Source organism: Prorops nasuta, unplaced genomic scaffold (genome assembly GCF_024137725.1).
Source record: "Prorops nasuta isolate Cenicafe-Biocafe unplaced genomic scaffold, Cenicafe_Pnas_1.2 PNAS00063, whole genome shotgun sequence".
In the NCBI taxonomy this organism is placed as follows: domain Eukaryota; kingdom Metazoa; phylum Arthropoda; class Insecta; order Hymenoptera; family Bethylidae; genus Prorops; species Prorops nasuta.
In genome coordinates, this window is record NW_027116860.1 from 136225 (window position 1) to 158570 (window position 22346).

At 43.1% G+C, this 22346-nt stretch overlaps 1 protein-coding gene across 4 annotated transcripts in view; it reads left to right on the top strand.

Moving 5' to 3' along the window:
• Positions 1-22346, top strand: part of LOC136784673 (methyl-CpG-binding domain protein 5/6 homolog sba-like) — a 77568-nt gene that overhangs the window by 46732 nt on the left and 8490 nt on the right. For 2 of the 4 annotated variants that reach the window (XM_066745518.1, XM_066745520.1), the window contains exons 3-6: positions 9913-10135; positions 15475-15626; positions 15733-20817; positions 20933-21097. In XM_066745518.1, the coding sequence (XP_066601615.1) occupies positions 9913-10135; positions 15475-15626; positions 15733-20817; positions 20933-21097 (5625 nt within the window). Of the gene's footprint in view, positions 1-9912; positions 10136-15474; positions 15627-15732; positions 20818-20932; positions 22088-22346 lie in introns of those variants that run through there. The other 2 variants (XM_066745517.1, XM_066745519.1) reach the window with 2 other exon arrangements.

Below are 22346 nucleotides of genomic sequence, written 5' to 3' on the forward strand. Positions count from 1 at the left end.
CTTCCGAGGTAAATATAGTACGATTCCTCAAGGTCGTTTCAAAAGTTACATTAATGGAGGTATAAATATACCGTTTATTTTCACCAGATACACATAGGCTATTAAAAGAAATCAAGATCTGCCGTGTTTACAACTTGATTAGCAACGGAAGCTGTTCCGTTGGCGAAAAAATTATAGGCTGCCGTTAACAACCATCAAAGAAATCACACGCGTGAAACATTGCCGAATCAGATAAAGCGATATGCCGTGTTAAATTTATTTCTCTCCGGGATAATGGATTGTCGTAACGCTACGTGTGTAATGAAATCGCACGAACGGACGAAAGACGCAGCTTGATAATTCGATAAAACTCTTTATCGCGTTTGGTTTGTTGAATAAATAGGAGGAGGAAAACGCTGCGCTAGAATTTTTATTCTTCTCCAGACTACCCACACTCTATATATATATATGTAGCCGAGCTTTTATGCTCTCGCGCCGAGCGAGCGAGCGCTCGGCAGAAGAAATAACTTGATTTTGGTCATTAATCTCGCGCTCGAAGAATTAATATTTGGTTGCAAGTTGTAGCGCGGTCGCCGTCCTTTCGCGCTGCGTCAAAGTGCTAAATTATTATGGTATAAAATTGTCCCTCTCTCCCTCTTTTCCTCGTCTCAACACTGCAACTCGCCAACCGAGCTGTGCGATCTTTACTAAGCACATTAAGAAGCGAGTTTTTACGAGGAGCTCGTGTAGGAGCACACAGTATTTTCTTCTACATTGGCCGTTTTACCGTTAGCTCTAAAAGAACTGAAACTTCTCAGTTTTCTCGTAATCGTTACACGAATCGCGCACACGATCCTCTCTCCTCCCCCTTTTCTGTAAAGTAGTAATGGCCAGATCTAGCAAGAGAGAGAGAGAGAGTGCAGCTAACTCGCCTCCTCCTCCTCCCGTGTCATGGGTCGATCGACGTCGGTCCGACTCCCTCCCCCCCCCCCCTCCTCCCTCTACCACTCGCAGGATAATCCGATTGCTCCATTCAACTTAAACAAAAAGCGAATAAAGATGTTCGATAAGAGTTTCTACCCGTCCTATCCAATATCCGTCGTTTGTCACGCTTCTAAGAGTCGTTATATCCTGCCACCTGCCAGTCTGCCAGTTTTCCCAGAAACACAGATGAAAGAATAATATTCTGAAAATGATTCCGACAGTCATGCTTGAAAGGAAAAATGCGGAGAAATGTTGTTCCGTCTTCTCAACGATGAAAGATGGCAAAGAGCCGTGTAGGTATATAGGTACAAAAAGAGATGATGGTATTCTTCAAATCAGAGGAGCTAAGGGTTTCGCGCTCGCATAAAAAAAAAGATTACTTATACAGTATTCTTTATTCGTACACCAGCTCTTCTTTTCGCTTCGACTGTAATTGTTTCGATCTTGTCGATCGACGTGCTCTGAAAATAAATCAGCATTTTATGTGTGTAAGGTTAGAGAAATAATCATTTTTGTATTATCCCACGGTGTTGTTGTTGTTTGGTCGATCGTTTCGTGTTTCAGAGAGCGCAGATTTAATCGTCGGTTATCTTCCATCGAATAACTACGTAATTATCGACATCCCGTCTCCCTATTATTTTAAAACAATAATTTTTCGTTTCGCAATGTCGCAGAATCTTAAGCAATTTATTCAGCGCGCATCGATCGCTCAATTTTAATAATATATTTGACGATCCTTCGCTCGATCGACATCGCGAAGATTTTATTATTGTATAATTTGTGCGGAGAGCAATGGCGATATTTCGCGTAACGCGATGTAACACGTTGCAGCGAGGTAAGAAACGCGCGGCGCGCGATGCCTTATCAGCCGTTGAAATCGAAACACGTGTAGTTTGAGTGTTTAAAAAAAATGATTTCCGAAGAAATCGATTCCGGACGGTCATGTGTGCATGCGGCAACTCTTGCGCGCTTAAGCGTGCAATCGACTTGCTTCTCGACAGCATAATGCGAGTGATAAAACGACCGGACTAAGTATACAAACCGGCCGTATATATTGCCAGAGGCGCATTGCTATCTGCGCGATACCATGAAATTATGTTGCTCCAAAAGATCCTTCGGCTTTTCATTTCTGCTGCTGCTGCTTTTTAATTAATGAAACCACGCTCTATGCGTATGTACACTCCATGGATATAATTATGTGAACATAACGAAACAACGCAGAGCGACTATTATTCTTATATATGCTTTTTTTTTTTTAGAGAGTTTTTCTTTCTTCTTTTCCATGTGGTGCATAAGACAAAGTTTGACGTTACAAAAAGCTCCCGCGGTACTTTATACGTGTACGCTACTTGGTAATCGATGAAATATATTGCATGGCAGAAAATCGTTGAGGATAATTGTTTAACTATGCACATGGAAGAACTGTGGAGGAACATTAGATTCGCCTTGTTGGAAAGCAATACAAATATCTTTTTTGCGCAAAGAGAATCCGAGCGAGAGGAGGAAAATACGAAGCTCCACTCATTTTTTATAAGAGGCTTTTAATATTCTAGTTAAACAAGACAATTGCAAAGTAACATCACGATAATCCTAATTTATAGTGTACCTTCCTCGTTTTAAGAGCGATGTAAATTTGCATGCAGCCAACAATGTTGGCCAAGGTACATATTCGTTAACGTTTTTACTGATTTTACAGCCTCGTTTTGCAGTCTTAATACATTTCGGGAACACAAAGGCAAATTTAATCCGAGTCCACAGCGCGCGTTGGGTTATTCGCTTATGATTTTAAATTTTTACACTTTTCAATGACAGAGCTTTTTATATTTCGCGATTTAAAGTTGGGTTTACATTTTCGAGCGGAGCAGATGCTTTTTGAAAAATCGATATATTGGCCAAGTTGTGTAAGTGTACGTGGTAGTTTTTAGGTATTGGTTGGGTAGGGGGGAGGGGGTGCAAGCACGTGCGAACGGTATATGTTCTGACAGCATAATGCGAGTGATAAAACGAGCAAAACTTGGATCCGGCTGGGTCGCGGGAAGAGAAGGAGTGGAAAGAGTAGTGTGTGGCGGTGGGAGGGGGAGGGGGAAGGGGGGGGGGTGGACGTAAGTACACATGCACATTTATCGATGCAACATTGTGAATTATGTCAAAACGAGATGTGTATTTTGCCTTTCATTACCACATATTAATATGCCGGTGCTGTACCGTCTGAATAAACAGGCATCGCAGAATTGCAATTTGCGAGCATTTGTCCGTAATGCTACATATATACACAGATGAACGGTTTATTAACCCCTTACCATCGGTACGTGTTTTCACCGTTTTAGCAACGTAGTTTCCTCCTCTCGATCTGTCACGGTTTATTCCCCCCTTTTTCGAATATCCTTTACTCCCTCCTTGCAAGAAGATCCCTTATACCTTCACGGGGAACAATAAATAACAAACTCCTGCTCGATGTTAACGAGCTAATTGCTTTTTGCTATCTCGCATTGCACCATTGGAGGGAAAGAAGGCAGGGGCGGGGGAGGGAGGTCTTAATTAATTTTAATCTTCGGACAAACGATAAGTTTGCTGGAATTGGTTTTTTCGTAATAAGAACATTCTTGGAAAGAGGAGGAGGAGGAAGAGGAGGAAACCGGTTGTCCGTTCTTCGGTTTATTTCAAATGTGAAACAGAAACTCTAACCGCGGTAATAAATTTGCGAAAATGCGTTTATCCCAGAAGGGTTGCTCGCTCCTGATGCAAGTCGGAAGAAGCAAATTTAATTTGTCAGATTCTCTTACGAATTGCCTTCGGAAGTCTAAAGATAGCTCGGCACAATCTTGCGCTCCAATACGGTTGAAAAGTCCCCTTAATTATACGTTGATCGGGCCTCGATAATTACTAGAGCGTAATTGATTACCGGTATAATAGTTCGAGATGTTTACAGAGTGAAATAATTAATGGAGGTCATCTCGAGCGGCGTCAAATTGAAAAGCTTTATTTTAAGCACGAGGGGGAGCTGCTATATCGAGTAGCTGCTCCGCAACATTATTATATATATATATATATATCGTTCATTTATACTCTCTTATATTTATACACAAATGAGATCGAACGACGTGTTTGCGTTACCCGCGAATCAATCTCTTCTCCTGTATAGATATACCTCTTAAACTTTTCTTTCATAATTCAATCTCCGATATGGGAAAAGGGGAAATTTATATTTTAAGTTGCATTTATAACGATATCTTGCATTGAATAAAATTCATTATCAGTCACGTGATCTAATCAATTATTGAAATAAAGCGCTGTAAGAAAAAAAGCATTGAAATAGCTTTGATTCATTCGAACACACAAAATATACGACGCATCGTTGTTTTTAGGGTGAGATAAATTGGTTTCGACACGGATCCGGCCGTGCTTGATTTCTTGGTTTGGTGCTTAATTTTAGATTGATGCAGTAGTGGAACGGAAATGCCGTATTCATAAAATCCGGGCATTCAGCCAGGTTTGATCGTGCATCATCTAAAATGTTTCGCTGATTTCTGCAGATATACGAGCCTCGAATAATACGCATTATTCTCGGAATAAAGAAATGCTCCTATCGAGAGAGATCGAGCTATACTTTCCAGACTGAAACTTTTGCCACGATAAACGATCCTCTTATACATATATATACTTGTTCCTATAATATTTATCAGATCGATTAATAAATATAAAAGAATAGGTTATACACGCAAGGAACTTCTTTACAACTTTATCGATGTGCTTGATGAATTATATTACAGAAGAAGATACCACTGCTGTATATATATATATATATATATTTTTTGTGAAGTAAATAATCAAAGTTAAGGTAGTTGTATGGATTTCTCGGTAAAAGATGGATTCGGATATTCGATATGATCGTTCAGAGTTCTACTTACTTGGAATCAATTTTATTCAATTATATATATAAATTGGTATTCCGCTCGTAATTCCCCCAGCATTGAAAACTCTCGGTGAATATAGTGGGTTATTTTCTCTCTTGGTGCATGACTTATGAGTCATATTATCGTTACGATCTTGGTTTTTCTCGGGGAGTACGAACGGAAAGTCTGGCTCTGTGCTCGCTCGATCATTCAAGAAAGCAAACTTCAACCACTTTGGCCTTCTCCTATTGAATTCATGAAATCGCTTCACCGTCCTCTTTTATGTGCGTAGCTCACCGACGATTCTAAGAGGGAGACAGCAATGGATCGCTATATACATAGTGAGTTTTTTCAAGTTAAGTCTCTCCAATCGCTTTACATTCTTTTATTTAAATGCTCGAGCAATTAACACATCGAACACGTAATATAATTACAGAGACGAGTTTATTTTTCTCACTCTCGTAACGCGCGTCGTAAATCAGAGTCAATCTATATATGTACACGATACACTTATCGTGTTCAATTATGTATATATATACACGACCGCAGCTGTATATATGGTCTTCGTACGGAGAGAGGATAGAGAGAAGAGATTATTGTTATAAAATTGGAGAATTTTCGCGTGGAGGCGGAAATATGGTAAATAATTAAAATGAAAATGTGGAAATGATTAAGAGCGGTGCGCGAGGATAGGTATACCGAGTTGGTAGTGGTAGGAGGAGGAGGTGGAGGGTGGTGGCCGTTTAAAGTTTTCGTTGCGAGCCGTTGGCCTGGCAAGAAAGGGCCACGATAAATTCCAGATGTGAAAATTAATGCATGCGGAATGATATTCCTTGCTGCACTGCATTGCGCGTCCTATGCCGGGGAATACGCACTGCATACTGAGCGGAACATTACCAACATTATAAATGAGTATCGTAAAACATTATGGCACATCGCATTCCCTCTCTCTCTCTCTCCAAGGCTCATACCCGTACTGGTCGTTCTCATATTCGGCTTCCCGCTCGTCTTCTCGTCCCTTTTCTCCTTCTCCCGTGATAAAATTACGGCGCCCACGCGCACCGGCTAGCGACACTTGAAATATTGCTCCTTGTTGCATTTTTCCCGAGACAGTCCTTTTTTCATCACTTCTCTCGCTCCTTGCGACTCGTGTATACGAGCCTCTCCTAATATTTCACTTAAATATGATGGTTGTTCGCGAAAGCCTTAATTCCTTAACCCCTTGCTGAATTTATACACGCTTTATTTTCACTTATACATCTCAGCTTACCTTATGTTTTTTATGTGTATACATATATATATATATATATGTGTGTGTATACGTATATAGGTATATCCGTCGCTTCATCTTTTCCGGCTCGTATCGCGTGATTTCTCTACATGACCGTACTAAGACTGACATAAATACACAATAAAAGTAAAACTTATATTTTTACATATATATATATATGTATGTACAGATGACGTCTGTTATTACTGGCTTGGCAGAGGTGATTTGCCGGACGTCCTTCGGGCTTCTCGTCAAAATTGAAATCGTTAAATTGCGGACTAATAGCCTTGTTACGTTAATTCAGTGTAATGTCCCACAATAAAGATAAACGTACGAGCGTATCGCGTACCGCCTCCGTTGATATTCGCATAAATTTATTTAACGTCCCACTCAAAGGACTAGCGATTCTCGTCGGCAGGTAGGTATCATTGAACCATTTTTAACGAGCAGCCTCATTATCGCATATAAATCGCTAAAAATTTTACTGAAATTGTCATGTATATTAAAAGAGAGGGGGAAGAGAGAGAATAATTGGGCAGAAATCTTTTATACAGAATTTATTTGATATTTATCTCCGAAGAAGCATGGACTAACATTGTAATGAAGCATTTGACAAGTTAACGTAGATTTTTTGCACTATATCCAGCCGTAAACATAATATTTGCAATTTCACGGTAACGCAACGAGCAGCATAAGGAGAGATGCTGCTTATTATAATGGAGCTTTTTATAACGTCTTTGTTTGGGAATTATGAACTGAACTCGTGGCTCGTTCCGTCGGGTAATAAGCGTAAGCGCAGCTTTGCACGTCCTCTTGAAACTGACATAAATTTAATTTAACGACGGCTGGCTGGAAGGACCCTGGCCGGGATGCTGCTCTGCTGCCGGCCCGCGTGCACCGTGCACTTCTCAACCTGATCGGCCCTCTGCGCCTCTCTCTCTCTCTCTCTCTCTCTATATATATATATATATATATGTATATGTACAGTGCACGTCTTTCGCGCACTGCATTTTCCATGCATGTGCACCAAGCGCGCACCTTACCTCTGTCTCGTAAAAACCACAACCCCCCCCCCTACCCCCTCTGCTCTTACAGGTAAGCCAATGCGGTACCCAATGTTATGCAGCTATAACAGTCGTCGATGGAGAAAAAAATGGGGGGAAAAAAAGAGGACGGAGAAAAAAATTGACGAAAGAGAGAGAAACTCGACAGCCGCGATTGCATAATACGTCGTTGCATGCGTGCATCGTTGAGCGTACTCTCGTTCTGCTTTTCTCCCCCCTCCACCCCTTTCTCTTTTTTATACAAGACCGATTCAACAGAGAGTTTTTCTACCCGCGGCCTACTCCCTCCGCAGCTGCGAAATTTTTGCAACACGCGCAGAGTTATACGATATTTCCTGCCATTTTTATCGATGAAATTCCTTGTCTCTGTACCATTTATACATATACGTCGCTCAAACATTTCAATTGTTTGCAGTGCATATTTTATACGACGCTCTTTCCTCAAAAAACCTGCACGTATACAGAGTCCTGCAGTCGGTCGTCTATTCGTGATTGGGACGGTCAATATTTTAAAAGATAATCAGTGCTGTTTGTAGCGATATCATAATTATTTAAGGCTGACCAATATATTCACGAAGTATTATAGTCGCGACGCGTTTCATGTAAAATGTAAAGTGAAGTTTGAACGATTAGAGTAATGGGAAGGGGGGGGGGTATGTGGTGGATTTGCATTATTAAGCGGTAAACCGATGGATGGCAGCGAACGAGTGTTGAAAATGGAAAAGAGGCTATTGCACGGGGGAAATAACACAGAAGACGTTGAGAGATTGAGTTAACTGGCAGGAAAACGTCATCGGATTGGCGCAACTCGGTCGGCCGATGCTGCTGCTTGCCGGCTCTGGCGACTTAACGTCAAGGCCGACGCGACGCGACGCAACGCAACGCGTTCGCATAATCTCAACGTTGTATTCAGGTCGCTCTTAATTAACGCTCGCCGATGTACCATGCACCGCCCCGGGGATACGCACTAACCGCATCATTCTCCAACTTTCCCTCTTCTCCTCTTTAATATACATGTATATATATGTAGTATAGACTCTTCTCTTCATTTTCCTTTACCCTCCTTCCCTTCTCCTCGCTCTGCATCATCCATGCCGACGACGCGAGCTTTGCCAATAATTGTCTGCATCTGCGTCACGAAATCTCTTTTAACGATTAACGCAGTAATTCTAATGACATAACTATATATATATATATATATATATATTCACATTAGAGACACGTAACAACCGAATATTCGAGTATCGCCAAGCGCGACGATAAATCTTACGTCTATTTCTGCTGTTGTCGTGTATATATATGTATATATGTGCTGTGATTTAAAAAGTATTTTCAGCTCAGTCTGCCATAAAACTGATTCGAGTTTCTCGCCTCGGGCTCTCGACGAGCTTGAAGAGATAATTGAACAGAGGTAGATGTACAAACTGATCGGTACGCGCCTATCAAATTGTATATTTATCGTGATAAATTCGGAGATGGAAAAGCAAATAGTAATAAAGGGAGTAAACACGGGTTTAAATGCTAATTTGTTTGATGATATTATAGGCATTCGTTTGATGTTGTACGAGCATGTTAATTAAATGTGCGAGTCGAGTCGAGTCTTTTAGTTGTGTGTAATTGAAGAATAGCGCGGATGAATATTGATTTTCATTGATTAGGAGCTATTAGGGCGAGGGAGAGAGAGAGAGAGAGAGAGAGAGAGAGAGAGAGAGAGAGAGAGAGAGAGAGAGAGAGTGGTGAATTTGTAGCATATATATATATCCATGGATTCTTGCAGTCTCTCGAGGCCGTTTAGCGATTCAGGCCAATTATGGTAGTAGAGAGGCATTCGGTAAAATCGCCCAAGCGAGATTATCGCGTATTTCATAAATCAGGAGCTGCCTGCGGTCCTCGCTCCGATTACGTAATGACGAGGGACCCACACAGCAGTTTGCGAGTCTCTGCTTACCTCGTCTCCCCCTTACCTACACCACTCATCACTCGCTTGCACATAATTAACGTCAGAGTTGCAGAGATATATACTTATTGCAGCGACCAATTGCGCATGAACGTTCGCAGGATATTCACGAGCGCATCGTCAAAATGAAAATAACCAACGTACACCCATATATAGGTATATGTGTATATATATATATATATATAGATTGAATTTCACAAAGCTCGCAGGCATACTTCACAATTAACCCGTAATGAACGTTGATTATCGAAATATTCGTCGAAATGGATTACGCTCTAATTAGAGTAATAACGCGTGCGCCCGGCCCGGCTACGGCAATTTATCTGGCTGATCTGCTCGATTATCAAGCTTTCTTATCGGCCATGAAAAATGTATGATGCAATTTGTACGCGGCTCGATTAATTAGATTATTAAGGGGTGGATATAATCGAATCATTGATCAATGGAATGAGAACGGCCTTTGTTTTCCAAAGTGGTGCTTTGTTCGTATCTTGGGAGACTCGAGTCGAGTCGCGCAAGACCTCATCGAGATTCTATCAAGGTCGTTTGAGTCACTGCTGGAGGTTACTACCCCGCCGCTGCAAAACTCGTATATCACTCTCTCCCTCCTTCCTCCTTTTCCATTTTACTCTTATTCCAATTGATTTTTCTCCACCGCGGAACATTCTCCCGTGCTGGAAGAATCGAGAGAGAGAGACAGAGAGAGAGAGAGAGAGAGAGAGAGAGAGAATAAGCGAATAATGCTGAAACATTTCGTGCTTTCAGGTTGCAACGCGGCCTTGGAGCCCGGATCAGGGCAAGATGCGAGAGATGACCAAGTTGTGCAACCATAAGAGGAAACTTTTGCTGCCACAAGCGGCCGCCACCAGTTCCATCGTCTCTTGCACGTCGACAATCTCCTCCTCCGCCTTGTCTTTGGCTGCCGCTGCGGTCTCTCCGGCCTACACTACCGCAGACTCACCCACTTCGCCCGATAAAGCCAGAAAAGGTAAGATTCTTCTTTCTTTCTCTCGCCGCACTCTTCGCCTTCTCCGTGCACCGAGTCGTCTCCTGCAATAATTAATACGATCGACCAAGTGGACCAATGAACGAGTAGCTTATCGAGCCAGCTCTCCTCTCCTACAATATCAAACGTGAAAAGTTTTTCGGCGAACGACGCGTACCAGAGGAAACCTTTTAGGACGATGCGTATCATATGTATTGGAAGAGGGTATTGCTTGGTGTATATATATATATATATATATATATATATATATATATATATATAGATAAAGGAAGTTCCGCGACTTTGGGACGACACGGCGCGGCGTCGTCGCATCGGCACCATAATCGTCGACCGGACGTTCGAGGCTCGCTTGGCTCTGCGAGCACGCGCCAACTTTTATTGCGATGAAAGACCAAAAGTTTTATCCCCTCCACCTGAAACGCGATCGGAGAGCCAGTCGCGATCATTAGGGAAAAAGTCGTGTAGCTTGCTGGAGGAAAAAGGATGAAATTGCGGCATTTGCGGAAAGTCTGTCCGTCCGTCTTATTATTGCCATCTTTTTCCCTCGTTTATATTTAAGGCTCGCGCGATAGCATTGAATCCTCGTTGGCCTCTTGTTGTAGAGGGGGGGGGGGGGGGAGGTCAACTGGATCTGGTCGATGCGAGTGGTAGAGAATAAAGAAAGAGAGCGAAGCTCGCTCGTGCAGTTGGATGATGTATCACCGTGGCCAACCTCCACTCGAGATTTCATTACCAAATCCCATAAGCGAGAGGAGCCGGTGCGGCCGCAGATTTCCTTCTTTCGCTTCTCTCTCTCTCTCTCTCTCTCTCGTGTTCCTTTTTCTCGCGCGCATCGTTAATTAAACGCGCCCTTTACATCTTCGACCCTCTTATATGGTACACTCGCGCCAATGCAATCTTCGTACGCTTCGATCCTCCAAATTACTCCTGGTACCTATTATAATCTCCAATCCCGAGGATAAAGCTCTTAAACGTGCGTATGTGTGTGTGTGTGTAGAAGGTATTTTTTTCTTCATTAAGCATTAATTATATTTGATCTACCGTCACTCGTTCTTATTGCATATATATATATATATATATATATATATATAGAAACTTGGATGGTATACTCGGGAGGACAGAATAGTCCAACGAATTTTGTTTATGGTATCCGTTATACTGGTCCGTTTCAAGTTGGAGCATTTAGTTGAAACGATAAATCGGAGTGTTTGAAAATTGCGTAGCGATTGTGCATGGAGAATATCCAGTTCCGAAGGTAAAGCTTAGTTTATTGTCAGTGCAGCTTGGGTATATATGTCGACGGCAATGTTTATGGAATTTTATAGGGTCGTTTTAACATTGGATCTCTCGCACGCTCACCGACGACGACGCTTCAATTCCAATTTTCCACTGATATAAAACGACACGGAGCGTCGAGAGACGGGCTAGGGACTGCTGCACAGCGCTCGCTCCATCGCAGGGACGCTATATTTGTGTGTTCAGCATCATTTCATATATCAAAGAGTAACTAAATAAAAGAGCGAAATTGGAAAATCCGATGAAAATCAAGCACATTTTTTTACCCATCCTCGTTGTTTCGCAAAAATAAACGCAATTCGAGGAATGAACTGGCGAGTGAACGAACGATTCGATAAACGAAAAGACCTTAATCGTCTTACAAAGGATAAAATAATGGGCAATGTGACGATGTTCCAGTATTTTGTGTCAATTTCATAATGGCGCGATAAACTTTGAATGAAAGAAACAGCGATGAGAGATCGAGGCAGATGCGGAAGTAATATTTTAATTGGGGGGTATTATTGTGCGAATTGTTTCTAGTAGCGGGTAACGGTGTTTTCTCGAGTGATGCGATCTTGTAGAAAAGACAGCCCTAAACAAGGGTCGCGATTTCTATAATGTACACCGAAGGGTGTAAGGTGGTGGTGGTGGTGGTGGTGGCGGGCGCCGGAACCCTAGCTCTGAAATGGGAGGAAAAGATAAAAAAGAGATGAAGCTTTTTTTATCCCCGACGTTATTTCGTGAATAGAACGAATACTGGAGTTTTTATAACGGCCGTGCCTTTCAAGAGATGATTTAATCTGCCCCTTCTAAGCTCTGCTTTATCTCATAAAAGCGAGAATTTTTGAGCGGATTCGCAATGTTTTACCGATTAAATAAAGTGAAATATCGAATAAATTCTGATAATAGCAGTTTCATTAGCTCGTGGTTTGATAATCGCGCAAAATTGAAAAGGTTTTTTTTATAACGTCAAATAAAGTGAAAGTGATTGGGGTTTTAAGTTTTAATTAAGTCCGGAGGAGTTTCCGAGTCTATTTAGCTACGGACGGTGACTCGATGCCATCAAGGTCTTCCTCCCACGCAAACAATTTTCCCGTACCGTTGATCAATTACACCTGTTCCACATCAAGCAGAAAATAATCGCGTCTGTTTCAATTCTCAAGTAAACTCACATTTTCCCGAGAGCAATTTTATGGTAGACGTAACTTAACCCTTCGCCTCTTAGAAAACTTTCTGCCCCATCAAGCATCTATTATTCCATCGTGCTTTTAACTTGAGCTTTTATCGCCAGTTATAAAAATACAAAGTAGCTGTAAAACTGGACTTTGGGATGAATACTTATACTTTCGCCCTGTGCAATTAAGCTCGGTCCCTTTTCTTGTAAATCAATTGCAATGGTCGGTCGATGCGTACAGGTTTCATCGATGGAAGAGTCGTCATCGTCTCGGTCGTTGGGACAGAGATGGAGGGAGGGGCAACGCGCGCGAGTGACTGTGTGAAATATTTGGATGGCTGAGAGTCGAGTCACGGTGGCGTTGAAACGGCTTGGCGAAGCGTGTAGAAACATCCGCAGTCCTTGGAGTGCTTTCTGCTTGGGTCATGGGAGTGCGAGGATGAGGAGGGGGGGGGGGGGGGGGATGTACGTCCCTACCGAGTACCGGAGTCGAGGCGACAGACCGCCGTTGATTTGCAGCGTGTATCCCTGTAGCGTCGCGTCGCGTCGGGTCGGGTCGGGTCGCCAGGCAGGCAGGCAGGGTGGCGGACCAGGCAGGAGGACTCGGCACAAGCGTCGTAAAAGCTTCGCGCTCGAGCGCACCCCGCGAGTCGCCCGGAAGAGGGACCAATCAGCCAGCTCGTGTCTTCTTATCGCATCGACCGATCAATAAGTCCCGGGAGTAGGAAAGAATCCGCTCTCCATTCGCTGCCAGCGATTCCGGCGGGGGCAGCTGCTGCTGTTGCTGGCTGCTAGAGCTACCAGGATGGCTGGGTAAGGGGGGGGGGATAAGGGATGGTGGGAGAGAGAGAGAGGAGCCCCGGTGTACGAGGCGGTTAGCGTGGTGGTGGCAGACACGAGTTGATAAGGGTTAATTTCGTGCGAGTGCACAGCAGCCTCCGCCGCACCATCACCACCGCCGCGCGGAACCCCACCCTACCACCTATACGTATACATATATATATATATAACTTTTCCACCGAGCAGCGAGCGCACGGAGAAGGAAGAGGACGGAGGTATAGTCTCGAAGACAGATTCCCTGGGAAAGCTGAGATGACGAAGTGGTAGGTAGGTAGGTGTAGCAGCAAGTGGAGGGGGGTGAGGCAAGCTGGAGGGAGTAGAACTTTGCGGTCCAACGACTGTCCGGTTTTGATTCTTGCGCCTGCCCCGAATGACGGCAAACCCTTGCGCGAGCCGCGCACGCGTATTATTCAATCCTGACTCACAGTCCGTGTCAGCGATTTGCTCTCGTAACACCTGATTCGGGTAGCTCCATGACTGAAAGCGCGTTTCGCTCATTCATGCTCGATAAACATCCCCGTGTTCACTCGATTGTGATTAAAGTCATTTCGACCGAGCAATTGCGTTTTTACAGAATACGGATGCCTTCTTTCGAGAGAGAGTAGCTGCTCGCACGCTCGCTCGCACCACCTCTATATCAATTATTTTTTCATTGCGTTCCAAGTGCATTCGCCGGATGGTTTAAAATAAAAAACGAACCGACGGAACGGACAAAACAGGGTAGAATTCAATTCCAAAGAGCTCTATTGGTGTAGCTTACTAGCTGTAATGAGCTGTTGCGATGTTGACTTTTTTTCTTCCAACAACGGTAAACCACTATTATGCAATCCCGATAAACATGGTTCAATCGCTTTTCCATTTAGTGTCTTTTACTCTGTCTCTCTCTCTCTCATTCGCTCTTAACTGTATCTCTCATGGAAAATATTCGTCGTTCCAACATTTATATACGCATTGCGACGTAAAAAGATCAAAAACTGTATTTTCACTGCTAATTATAGCATGCGCGAAATATAATTTATGTTTTTGTTAATTTGTATACAGAGTAATTTATTAATGATTTCTGCTGTGTAATATAATTGATTGCGTTGCCATCACATTATGCTTAATTCTTTGCTGAGAAATTAGATATCACGTTATGGTTTGCATAATGCAAACCGCGTTTGAGGAAATCAATTGCGTTTAATGATTTTGTTATTACTTTGACGAAACTCCTCTCCGTGAATTTTACGTATGGCAGGACACTCGTTTGGGTCTTACATTCATTTCGGTTACGACTAAGTGGAGAAACGTTTACGACTCGAGCTATTGAGTGGCTGCTATTACGGAGGAAGGGAGATGCTCGTATCAGTGATATTGGGTAGTGAAGGGAGACTGAAGTGAAAATTTGTAAGATCCAGACGCCCGGGCGAAACTTCCGGAGGCCACAAAATGCTTCAAAGATTTTACGCAAATCTTCATCTCCCCTTTGAAATTCAGGTTAAACAACCGTCGTCGGGTCAGCAAAACTTGCTTTGCTATTGGACGGTAGACTCATTACTACACCTACTCCCCCCCCCCCTTTCCCTCTTTAGCTTCTCTTCCGTCAGCACTCACCTCTTTTCTCTGGTACACCTCCACCCTCCTCCGTTTTCTCCCTCTGCCACCGCGCCCCCACTTCCTCTACCCATTTGGAATTATCTTTCCCCATTTCGTCGGCGCACACGCCAGAGAATAATTATCCACTGTAGGCTTACAGATAAAAGACCCCTGTTGAAAACCCTCTTCCACCACGGTATGTCCTCCTACCGCTACTCGTAAATTACGGCAATTCGGAGGTGTCGACGGCTGTTATTATACTCTCCGGGGCTTCTCTCGGTGTCTCAGTCCATCGGCATGAATACACGCGTCATCTTCCATCTCCCAGTCATTATTGCTGATGAACTAAAACGCTTAAACGAGTACATTTAATACGTGCCCAATATGATGTCCTCGTTAAAATAACTGCTTTATGATAGAATGAAATATTGATAGGCTAATCATTTTTACACAGATGGCCTCAGCAAGAAAAAGAAGAGAAAGCTGGGCAGTGTAGGTGGCCCCTATTCTGGTGTATCAGTGTCGCAGTTATTGGCGCAGCGGGAAAGAGCAATCGCTGCTGTTGCAACAGCAACACAGAATTTACCGGTGCCTAATGGATCACAGGTATTTTCATTCATTCATTTGTAAATCTATGTTGATGTTAGCTCCATTGAATCACGTGATATTTGTCATGCCTAACGAATTTCATTGCTTAAATATTTTGTTTCAGGTATGGCCCATTGCTATTCCGAATTTGCAAGTTCAGCAAAACGGTCAGCAAATATGTCATCAACCTGTTAATTCATCTTTGCAGAACACCGAGGCGAACGATTGTGTAACGCGAAATCCGCAGCAAAGGTTACCGCAGCAAAATATGTCTGGAATCCTAATGGGAAACCCTTTGGTAATGAACCAACAGGGTACAAATTTTAACAACATGACGCAACAACAGCAGCAGCTTCTTCAGCAACAGCATCAACAGTTGTTGTTGCAGCAGCAACAGCAACAGCAGCAGCAGCAGCAGCAACAACAACAACAGCATCAATTAATGCAGCAGCATATGCAAAATCAGCAACAGCCTCAGCAATTAACTTCTCATCATCAGCAGATGCAACACATGCAGATAATGCAGCAGCAGCAGGAACAACAGCAGCAGCAACATCAAAACGTAATGGCCAGTCAAATGCCACAGCAATCTTCGCATTATATCAATCAACTTAATCAGCAGTCGTTGCACATGATGCATCAGCAACAGCAACATTTAAATCAGCAACAGCAACAGTTGCATCAAATGCAAAAACAGAATGCGCATCAGCAGCAGCAGGTTGTTCAAGAAGTTGATCCTATGCAAGCCGCAAACTACAATGTACAGCAGCAATCTAACAATTTCATACATCATATGCAGCCTACACAACCAACTCAACCCATTGCTCATCCACAGCTTCAACATCAGATTCATCAGCAGCATATGCAGCAACAGCAACAGCAACAACCAAATCAGCATAATATTCAGATCCAACAAGCCGAACATTTCCAACAAATGCAACTTCAGCAGCTTCAGCATCAGCAGCAACAGCAAATGTCCCAGGCTTGCGTGCAGCCTCAATATACGAATCAACAATTGAGCCATCAATCGTTAGACGCGATGCAGCAGCAACAAAATGGAGCGTCCATCATGAGTAATATGAATCTCGTTGAAGTGCAAAATAGGCATAACCGTACGTCGTCCGTGGAAGAGGATATCAGTGCGAAACAGATTCAGCAACAACAGCAATTGATGCTGCAAAATAACACTGTACAGCGACACAATATCGTGCAAAATGGTGTCATGTCGAACAATCCGATTCATGATAATACTCAACGCATGTACGGACATAATCAGGCTCAGTATCCCATGCGAACTTTTGATAATACAAAGAATGCAAATACGGAATCAAAATCTGTTCATCAACAGCAGCCATATGCCGTGGTGAATCATAGTGGTAGAAGCTTAAACTCCAACCATATTGCTGAGGTGTCTACTGGACTGGGACCAAACGGGCAACCTGTAAACATGCATTTTACGGGACGAACACCTCCGTGGCAGCAAAATCGTCAAAATGCAGTGAATCACCAATCAAATATGATAAATGTACAAAATATTACCTGTAACTCGTTCGATCGCGTTCCTCCGCTTCATCATCACATTCCACAAGCCTCGACTTGGACCGATGAAGTGGCGCGAAAGAAGGTAAAATCCTCCAAAGCTACGATCAAAAAGCAGCGGCAGCAGGGTGTAGCGGATACCAGAGCAAACAATAATCTTGACCAACCGGTGCCAAGTCCGGAAGATGTATTTAATGAGCGGACTCAATCGAGCAGCAATCAAATAGGATCCACCGTTAATAGCAGTGGTCCTTCATTTTTAGAAGATCCCAGTGGTTATCTGGCACAACAGACTGCACTTTTAAATAGCACGATATCTAGGCAGACTGGTGTTAGCAGCTCTCAAATGACAATGCAGAATAGTTCAAAAGGACCGCAGGCTAGTATTAATAATCATGGACACGTTAACATTAATAACGCTTATCTCTCGCAATCAAAGCCTTCCTCCATTGTAAGTCCTACAAGTACGTGTGTATTTAATTCCGTTAAAAACCACGCGACTTCGCCCATTGTCGTACACAGCAGTATGACACCAACGTCCAGTAATGGAGGTGTGACCGATTCGGAAGGCAGTCCCTGCCACGGATGCGTTACCAGTGCCGATACGCAGTCGTTTGTTCAGGATCAATATAAACAGCAGGTTCACGGGCAGTACTTGATACAATCCGATCAGAGAGACGATCCAGTAACGTCTTCGACTTTCGGTGATCGGTACGCCAATGGTCAGCAACAAGTTGATTCTCGGCCAATTCAAGGTGGCACGATAAGTACCAGCCATGGGTCTCCCATTGGTACGAATAGTCCGGCAAATTCAGATACGCCGGCCTCTTCGACATCTGGCGTGTCACAACCGGCCACACCGCAGAGTCTAATTTCTTCGCAACCTTCGACTCCGCATAGTTATTCTCAACCACCAACGCCTCACTCGCACGGAGGATCGACTCAAATACAAATTCAGCCTTTAACCCCTCAAATGCAGCAGCCATCGCAATCATCGGCTAATAACGTGGTCCAAGAGCAGAGATCGGAAACTCCGTGCTCGGCGACAACACCTACGGGCGGTATAGCTCCAAGCACGTCCCCATCGCAAATATCATTACAATTGCCCAACGTACCGGATAATAATGGCACATCGCAAAGCAGTAAAAGGCAATCGGTGAATACTAGGCAAGTCTTAGAGGGATATCAGCCTCATCCACATACGGTACACACTGTTTCTAGAGTTCCTATAAATTCCTTTAGTGGAGGAACATCATCTGTTATAACAACTATGGCCAGTGGTCATACAGTAAGTAGTAACACTATAACGTCTGTTCTCGCTGGAAGAGCGAACACTGCAACTGTTTCGATTAACACGCCTTCAGGTATACCTAATACTGCAATACCTAACATATTAACCAGCAAGTCTCAGCATCAGGCGTCACCTAGTTCAGTTTCAAATGCGCCAACCACTACGGTAATAAATTCGTCGCAATCGACTTCCCTCGTCCATAACCAGTCTTCTACAGTAAGTGTATCAAAGTCTCCATTAGAGATGGTGCAAAGCGTAGTCAGCAGTATACAAGTACCTCAAGGCAATACTACTCTGCAACTTCAAACGCAACAACAATTACAATCGCAGCATCATTCTCAACAGCATCAGCAGCAGCAGCAGCAGCAACAACAACAACAACAGCAGCAGCAGCAGCAACAACAACAACAACATCAACATCAACAACAGCAACATCAACAACAACAGACACCACCCCAGCCACAACCACAATCAAATCTTCAAGTTCAAAATGTTCTTACCTCAGGTGGAATCATAAAGCATTCGGCAGCATCTGCCTTACCTCCGGGTCATATTTTGGTATCGAGTGGTGGTCAGCTAATAATGGCAAGTACTGGAACAGGCATAAATGGTGTAATGGCACCACCGCCTCCAAAAATTATATCTAACGCCAATCCTATGCCACCGTTGTCGGTGTCACCCATGGTAACCAGTGTAACTGGAGCGGTGAGTCAAGTGATACCTGCGGTAGGTGTAGCACAACAAGTTATTGGACAGCCGACCGTGTTAGTAAATACAATTCAAACACCTGTTTTAATTCAACCCAGTGTCATGACCATGGATGGAATAAGTCAAAACGTGCAAATACCTCATCTAACGGTTGCTACGGGTAATGTTTTGCAGAATGCACAATCCATTATAGACACTAATCAAGACGTGGCGAGAACCGTCAACGCTAATCAAAATATAGTTAATAGACAAACGACACTTTTGTCCCCGGAAGCTGCGGTAAACAAAAAGAAAGCCTATAAGAAACGAAAAGCGAACTCTCAAACGGTTGCGTCCATGCTACACATAGCATCGTCGCAACAGAACGCCGGTATGCTGATGCAATCACAATCAAACTTTGCACAGCAAAATTTCCAGACTCAGAGCATCGGTGGTCCAATGCTGCAAGCACTGACCATTGTGTCCGGTAAAAACGGCGCGCCAGCGCAATTGGTGATGAATGGTCAAACTGGGACTGCCTCTGCTCAATTTAATACGCAACAGATTATAACCAATCCACAGCCGACTCAACAGATCAATTTACTCCAGCCGGTTAATTTATTGAACAGTACCGCAGGAATGGTCCAGAATTTTCCCACCATTCAACAATTTATCGTACCTGGAATTGGAAGTATGGTAATGTCCGCGGATGGAACAGCAACCTTACTGCAAGATACTCAAAATATTGGAATGCAATTGCAGATACAGAACGTTAACGGGCAAAATGTTCTGACGCCTGTTCAAAGTCACAGCGGAATATTTAGCCCGAGTCAAAGTATCCTGGCAGCAGGACCTGCCGGTATGGTTATCAGAGCACCCCAGACTACCAGCGGAAAAATTATTCAACAACATAGTCCGGGAGCCCAGTTTTTGTCGCCCAATAGCGGGCAGTTTTTAGTCAATGGAACCACGTCGTTTGGAAATCAATTAAGTCCAATAGTGGCGAATGTTAATCCCAATCAGCAAGTCACTTTTAATACATCCCAGGTACGGCCAACGAATATTCAAGGCCAACAAGAGTTCATCCAAATGAACGGACAAACTCTAATGGTCCCGTGTGCCACTACTCAAAATATAGCTGTGTCTTCTGCTCCAAATCAACAAAATACCACCTTTGTTCAACAGAATACGACGATAGTCCAACAGCAAACCACCATGGTCTCGAATAATCAAATACCAAATTTTCAAAGTACTCCTGCGAGCGGAACGTCGGTTGATTCAGCCTTAAATTTAGATCACAATCAATCCTACATTCTGAGCTCTGGAATGATACAGGGCAAAACGCCAACTTCACCAAAGAGTAGTATCAATTCACCTTCATCCGAACAAAGTATCGAGCAGCAGCAATATGTTCTCACCAGCAGTAGTACGACCGTCGTCGAAAAGACAGCTCAACAGAGCGATCAGCACAGTCCATTGATGGTTAGGCACTCGGTTTCCACCCAGACTGCAGGGAATCAAGCGAACGTGGCACAATCAGCTATGATGAGGCAAGGATCACCACCGGATACAACCACTCATAGTCCTGGCAATAGTCAACGATCTAACAGTCCAGCAGCCGATACAACAACCCATGGAGCGGCTTCCCCAGCACCACCCATTACTGCTGTCAGGCATCATTCATCATCCACGGTAGTGTATTTCCACATTTATTATTCATCTACATATATATATATATATATATATATGTGCACACACAAGATATAGTACAGGATGTCTTACTAGAGAAATTCTCTTTAATTTTCAGCCAATGGTCCACTGTGTATCGAGCAGTGAGCCAGACTCGGGTGATGTGTCCATTCCATCCGAAGACTGGAGGATTCAAGGTATCACCGCGAAGGAGATTACGCTTAGTCAGCCTATTGTTCACGGAAAAACATTCGTGGAGTCGACGGTGACTACTGGGATCCAGGTTGGTACCCACGTAGATCAGGGCACCCATCATCTAACTCTAATAGACATGTATCAGCCAGCCGATACGACACACCCAGAAAACACATACGCTGACTCACAGGAGCATATGGACACATCATCACCAAATCAATCCATTTATTCAGACACAATGGACCGTTCACCTATAAACGAAGGACCCAACGTCAATAATGATATTACGGACGCGTCATATTCCGATGTCGATGTTAACACTATACCGATCGTAGAACACAATCATTATCCACAGATTCTTTATCAAAATCATCCACATTACGTACCATCGACAAATCTTTACCGACAGCAAGCCCTTGTACCAGATCACGCGCACTACACGATGGCTCCTAGCGACAGATTTGTACCCAAGCACATTGCTATGGATAATCACAATGAGCCATCTCCGTTAGTACAAAATGTTATTAATCTGGATGAAAATGATTTTACTAGCCAAGAAAAATTATTGGAACGTCAGATGCCCGGTGTTTCCCCTTACATGCCCCAGAATATGGCTTGTCAAAAAGTTCTTGGTTTACCGCCATCGGGACTTTACCCACATTTGTATAATTATAGAACTGATAACAATGGTATTGCTGTCGTTAATTATTTACCAGGTAAACAGACATATATCAATCCTTACGTTTATAATCAATTTGCATACGCGCCAGAAGTTGAGGATGCCGATGATGACAGTGATATGTCATCGGAAGATTAATATCTTTTCTTTATTCGGTTTATAATTAATTTTTGTACATTGAATACTTTTGGTCACGAATGGTTATTTCTAAAAAGATAACATATATGATGCGATATAACGGGGCATTAGAATTGATAATATTAAGTTTGTAATTAGCTTTGTATTTTTAACGTTATATTTACATGCGACCTGGCAGTAGGCACAACTATTGGCCTAACCCCTAGTTTTATTATTTAACATACATTGCAATAATGTAATTGTATTATTACCCGTGTGTTTACGGATAGTTCGGAAACAAATATTTCTCTTTATAAGAATGAATAATAAATTCTTGTCTTCTGATAAAGATATATCTCCCTTCGTCACTGACCAAAGATAATACCTTGCAACTAGCATGAACAATTAAAGTTTGAGTTTGTTTTTTTATTTTATTTTATTTTGTTTTATTTATTTTTTTGGAATACCACTTTGGTTTGCATGTCTCATAGAATGGTTTCTCAACTAAGCACGATACAAAACTTTAAGAAAGATTCTCTTT